The sequence below is a fragment of the Engraulis encrasicolus genome, chromosome 5, assembly GCF_034702125.1.
Source record: "Engraulis encrasicolus isolate BLACKSEA-1 chromosome 5, IST_EnEncr_1.0, whole genome shotgun sequence".
Lineage (NCBI taxonomy): Eukaryota > Metazoa > Chordata > Actinopteri > Clupeiformes > Engraulidae > Engraulis > Engraulis encrasicolus.
Window position 1 is genome coordinate 9,716,075 of NC_085861.1, and position 6,000 is coordinate 9,722,074.

The 6,000-nt window shown below is 38.4% G+C and overlaps 1 protein-coding gene across 2 annotated transcripts in view; it reads left to right on the forward strand.

The window, feature by feature from the left end:
- Positions 1 to 6,000, forward strand: part of atp2c1 (ATPase secretory pathway Ca2+ transporting 1) — a 94,207-nt gene that overhangs the window by 52,222 nt on the left and 35,985 nt on the right. For both annotated transcript variants that reach the window (XM_063198638.1, XM_063198639.1), the window contains exon 12: positions 619 to 743. In XM_063198638.1, coding sequence (XP_063054708.1) covers positions 619 to 743 — 125 coding nt within the window. The remainder of the gene's footprint in view (positions 1 to 618; positions 744 to 6,000) is intronic.

The window sequence follows — 6,000 nt, forward strand, 5'->3', positions numbered from 1 at the left end:
GCGACTTACAGTTATTTGGGGTACAGGGTATTGGTTGCAGGCGCTGGAGCAATGTGGGTTTAGGTGCCTTGCTCAAGGGCATTTCAGCCTTGGATGAAGGTGCTGGTAAGGGTGGGATTTGAACCTGTAATCCTCTGGTCTAAAGACCAATGCTCTAACCATTGAGCTATGGTTGCCCATCTTTTGCTTCTCAATGTCACATCTCCTGTTTGTTGTTGTGCCACTTAGTGTGCCAAGTGCCTGCTGCTACTGTACTCAGTAGCATCAGATCATCTTTCCCTCTGTGGTCGTCAGGAGCTGTGGGCACTCTCTGGGTGTGGTTACTTAATGCTCTTATGGACATCTCAGATGACACGCTTATCTCTCTATATGCTCTATATATCTCTCTTTTTTTCTGCCTCTCCATCTCTCTCTCTCTCTCTCTCTCTCTCTCTCTCTCTCTCTCTCTCTCTCTCTCTCTCTCTCTCTCTCTCTCTCTCTCTCTCTCTCTCTCTCTCTCTCTCTCTCCCTCCCTCTCTCTCTCTGTCTTGCTTTCGCTCGCTCGCTCGTTCTCTCTCGCGTTCTTTCTCTCGCGTTCTCTCTCTTGCGCGCTCTCTCTCTCTCTCTCTCTCTCTCCAGCCTGGCGGTGGCTGCCATCCCTGAGGGTTTGCCCATCGTGGTGACGGTGACTCTGGCCCTGGGCGTGATGCGGATGGTCAAGAAGAGAGCCATCGTCAAGAAGCTGCCCATCGTAGAAACACTAAGTATGTAGACACTCATAGTGTCTTGTCTTGTCTGACACTGTGCAGGAAATGGTCAAAAAAGGTACTGCAACTATGCTGCTCATTGAAACTGGGCTGCCTATTGCCAAATTTGATATTTACATGAAAGTTTACTAAGTAATAAACAAATACGTTCTAGTATGGTCCAAGTACAGTAATTTTTGCAGCTAAAAATGGCTATTTTTGGAAATTCAAAATGGCGGACCATGGAGAAGATCCCCCTTTTCATGTATGAAAAGTGCAATTTTTCCAGTCATAATGAATACTTAGAATTTGATGGTGGTGTTAAGTATTCATGAAAATTCCATGAATTCTGGAAATAAACAACTAAAAATCTCACACAGTGTCCCTTTTATGTAGTTTGTTGTCTAGGTATGTAGTATGTTGTCTAGGTATGTAGTATGTTGTCTAGGTATGTAGTATGCTGTCTAGGTATGTAGTTTGCTGTCTAGGTATGTAGTTTGCTGTCTAGGTATGTAGTTTGCTGTCTAGGTATGTAGTTTGCTGTCTAAGTATGTAGTTTGCTGTCTAAGTATGTTGTCCAAGTATGTAGTATGTTGTCTAGGTATGTAGTTTGCTGTCTAGGGATGTAGTTTGCTGTCTAGGTATGTAGTTTGCTGTCTAGGTATGTAGTATGTTGTCTAGGTATGTAGTTTGCTGTCTAGGTATGTAGTTTGCTGTCTAGGTATGTAGTTTGCTGTCTAGGTATGTAGTATGTTGTCTAGGTATGTAGTTTGCTGTCTAGGTATGTAGTATGTTGTCTAGGTATGTAGTTTGCTGTCTAGGTATGTAGTATGTTGTCTAAGTATGTAGTTTGCTGTCTAGGTATGTAGTATGTTGTCTAGGTATGTAGTTTGCTGTCTAGGTATGTAGTATGTTGTCTAAGTATGTAGTGTGTTGTCTAGGTATGTAGTATGATGTCGAAGTATGCAGTATGTTGTCTAAGTATGTTGTCCAAGTACGTATGTTGTGTAAGTACACTCACCGGCCACTGTATTAGGTAAACGTGTCCAACTGCTCATCGACGCAAATGTTCAGTCATTCAATCACATGGCAGCAACTCAATGCATTTGGGCATGTAGGCATGGTCAAGACAATCTGCTGTAGTTCAAACCAAGCATATGAGTTGGTAAGAAAAGAGATTTAAGCAACTTTGAATATAGCATGGTTGTTGTTGGTGCCAGAGGGGCTGGTCTGACTATTTCTGATACTGCTGATCGACCGGGATATGCATGCACAAACCATCCCTCAGGTTTACAGAGAATAGTCCGAAAAAGAGAAACTGTCTGTTGAGCAGCAGTTCTGTGGGCGAACCTTGAGGCAGATGGGCTACAGCAGCAATGGTGGTAACACTTATGTATGTGTTATTCCTCAGTTCTTAACTATTATCTACTACCATTAGTAAATGGTTAGTGTGTGCTGATGTAACGGTTCGCTAAGCAAAGTTAAACCTTATTTAAGCCTTATTTTTAACATGAATTAACCCTTAGTGAATCACGAGTAAGTCGTTATGTATGTGTTATTTCATCATAAGCAATGCTTATCAAGTCATTTGTTAACGTTTTGGAAAGCATGGAAAGGTTTTCACTTTAAAAGTTCCCCAGATATGCGCAAGTAGTGAGTTGTAACTCCTTGATAATGCATAAGCAATGCCTAACAAATCATTGGTTGACGTTTGGTAAAACATGGAAAGGTTTTCACTTTAGATCAGTTCCCCAGATATACTTAAGTAATGAGTTGTAACTCCTTGATAATGCATAAGCAATGCTTAACAAGTCATTTGTTAACGTTTTGGAAAGCATGGAAAGGTTTTCACTTTAAAAGTTCCCCAGATATGCGCAAGTAGTGAGTTGTAACTTCTTGTTAATGTATAAGCAATGCCTAACAAATCATTTGTTAACATTTTGTAAAGCATGGAAAGGTTTTCACTTTAGATCAGTTCCCCAGATATACTTAAGTAATGAGTTGTAACTCCTTGATAATGCATAAGCAATGCTTAACAAGTCATTTGTTAACGTTTTGGAAAGCATGGAAAGGTTTTCACTTCAAAAGTTCCCCAGATATGCGCAAGTAGTGAGTTGTAACTTCTTGATAATGCATAAGAAATGCCTAACAAATCATTTGTTAACGTTTTGTAAAGCATGGAAAGGTTTTCACTTTAGATCAGTTCCCCAGATATACTTAAGTAATGAGTTGTAACTCCTTGATAATGCGTAAGCAATGCTTAACAAGTCATTTGTTAACGTTTTGGAAAGCATGGAAATGTTTTCAATTTAAAAGTTCCCCAGATATGCGCAAGTAGTGAGTTGTAACTTCTTGTTAATGCATTAGCAATGCCTAACAAATCATTTGTTAACGTTTTGTAAACCATGGAAAGGTTTTCACTTTAGATCAGTTCCCCAGATATACTTAAGTAATGAGTTGTAACTCCTTGATAATGCATAAGCAACGTTTATCAAGTCATTTGTTAATGTTTTGGAAAGCATGGAAAGATTTTCACAGAAAAAGTTCCCCAGATATGAGTTATTAATGCGTTGAAACTTCTTGATAATGCTTACGCAATGCTTATCAAGTCATTTGTTAACGTTTCGGAAAGCATGGAAAGGTTTTCACTTTAGAACAGTTCCCCAGATATACCTAAGTGATGGGTTATAAATCCTTGATAGTGCATAAGCAATGCTTACCAAGTCCTTTGTTAGTGTTTTGGAAAGCATGAAAATGTTTTCACTTTAAAAGTTCCCCAGATATGCGTTAGTAATGCGTTGAAACTTCTTGGCAATGCTTATCAAGTCATTCGTTAATGTGTTGTAAAGCCATAACAGGTTTTCACTTTAGATAAGTTCTTCAGATATACTTAAGTAACTGGTTATAAATCATTGATAATGCATAAGCAGCAGGGCTTCGAACCGGTTCAAGGAACGAAAACGAAAACCAGGAACTTTTTGTATTTTACAGGGAACAGAAACGAAACCGGAAACGTTATTATTTTTTATGTTCTGGAATGGGAACACTTATTTAAAAATAATGGTAACCGGTTAATACCGGTTAATACCGTTCCTCAAACAAAACAAAAAAGTCATTATTTTCCTGCGCACGTTACCATGACGGCTGAGGTTCACGTCCTGTGTGACATCAGACATTCTCTGACTGAATGGAGAGAGAGTTGTAGATTACAAAGTCTTCACTCCACATCTTAATTAAGAGAAACCACTGTCATACAAAAGGACAGAGTTTGCATTGCATTATTCTAAGACATTGCAGGGAAGCGCGTGTAAAGCGCACCGACAATGTTCGACGTTATTGGGCATCCATGGCCGCTTCAAATATGCACAAACTCACAATGTCCATCATAGTGCTCCCCGTGACCCAAGTCAGCGTGGAGGGCACATTTTCATCATTGAGGTTTATTCTCTGTTTCTCCGCTTAGGTCGTCCCTGAATGACAAAATTCTGGAGGATATTCTTTTCATCCGCTTGAATAAACAGTTTTGAATGTAGGCTGACTCATTTGCACTTCCGTCTTTCTTGGTTAACGTCAGTTAGGCCTATGGGGAGTAATCAGCTGACAGGAACGAAATTAACCGTTCCGGGAACAATATTTTTTGGTTCTAACCGGTTCGGGAACGTCAATTTATTGGTGGAACTCAGAACCGGAAACTTTATAATTCCGTTTCTGTTCGGAACGGAACGTTTGGAAAAAAATAACGGTTCAAAGCCCTGATAAGCAGTGCTTATCAAGTCATTTGTTAATGTTTTGGAAAGCATGGTGAGATTTTCACTTAAAAAGTTCCCCAGATATGCGTTAGTAATGAGTTGTGACTTCTTGGTAATGCATAAGCAATGCTTATCAAGTCATTTGTTAACGTTATGGAAAGCATGGAAAGGTTTTCACTTTAGATCAGTTCCCCAGATATACTTAAGTAAGGGGTTATACATCCTTGATAGTGCACAAGCAATGCTTATCAAGTTATTTGTTAATGTTTTGGAAAGTATGGATAGGTTTTCACTTAAAAAGTTCCCCAGATATGCGTTATTATTGCGTTGAAACTTCTTGGTAATGCATAAGCAATGCTTATCAAGTCATTCGTTAATGTGTTGTAAAGCCATAACAGGTTTTCACTTTAGATCAGTTCCCCAGATATACTTAAGTAATGGTTCGTAATTCCTTGATAATGCATAAGCAATGCTTAACAAGTCATTTGTTAATGTTCAGAAACATCCATGAGGGGCAGTCACATGAGCCTCAACTTAGGCCTAGGCCTACTGTTTGCCATGCTACCAGTCATCACACACTAACCATTACAAAAGGGTTAAATAAGACTTCACTGATGCTAAAGCAAGAGTTTACAAACCGTTACCATACATGCCTAATAGTACTTGTTAATGGTTAGGTGGTAGGAGACAACAAAGAGATAATGTTTTAAAAAAAAAATAAGGGTGGGTTATCAGACATTTTAATGATGGTTTACTAATGCTTATCAGAAAGTTAAATCACCATAGACGAATGATTAATTAACAGTACTTAATAATTTCACAGAAATACATAATGACTGACTCGTGATTCACTAAGGGTTAACTAATGCTTAATTTTGTTTAGCGAGTAGTTACATCAGCACACACTAACCATTTACTAACGGTATTAGTTAATGGTTAAGAAATGAGAAATAACACATACATAACGACTTACTCGTGATTCACTAAGGGTTAATTAATGTTAAAAATAAGGCTTAACTAAGGTTTAACTTTGCTTAGCGAACCGTTACATCAGCACACACTAACCATTTACTAATGGTAGTAGATAATAGTTAAGAAATGAGGAATAACACATACATAACGACTAACTCGTTATTTACTAAGGGTTAACTATTGTTAAAATAAGGCTTATTTAAGGCTTAACTTTGCTTAGCGAACCGTTATATTAGCACACACTAACCATTTACTAACGGTAGTAGATAATAGTTAGGAAATGAGAAATAATGCTTACATAATGATTAGCTCGTGATTCACTAAGGGTTAACTAATGGTAAAATAAGGCTTAACTAACCCTTAAGTAATGCCTAAAAAGGGGTACTTATTATAAAGTGTTACCGCAATGGTTAAGACTGCTGGTGTATTGTCAAGGAGGTAATTTCCTGGCATACTTTTGGCCCCTCGGTACCAATTGAGCATCAATTTAAAAAATTCAAGCCTAAGGCATCAGCCAAAATTGCCTGAAAAAAGCCTAAGCCCTTTTTGGGAAC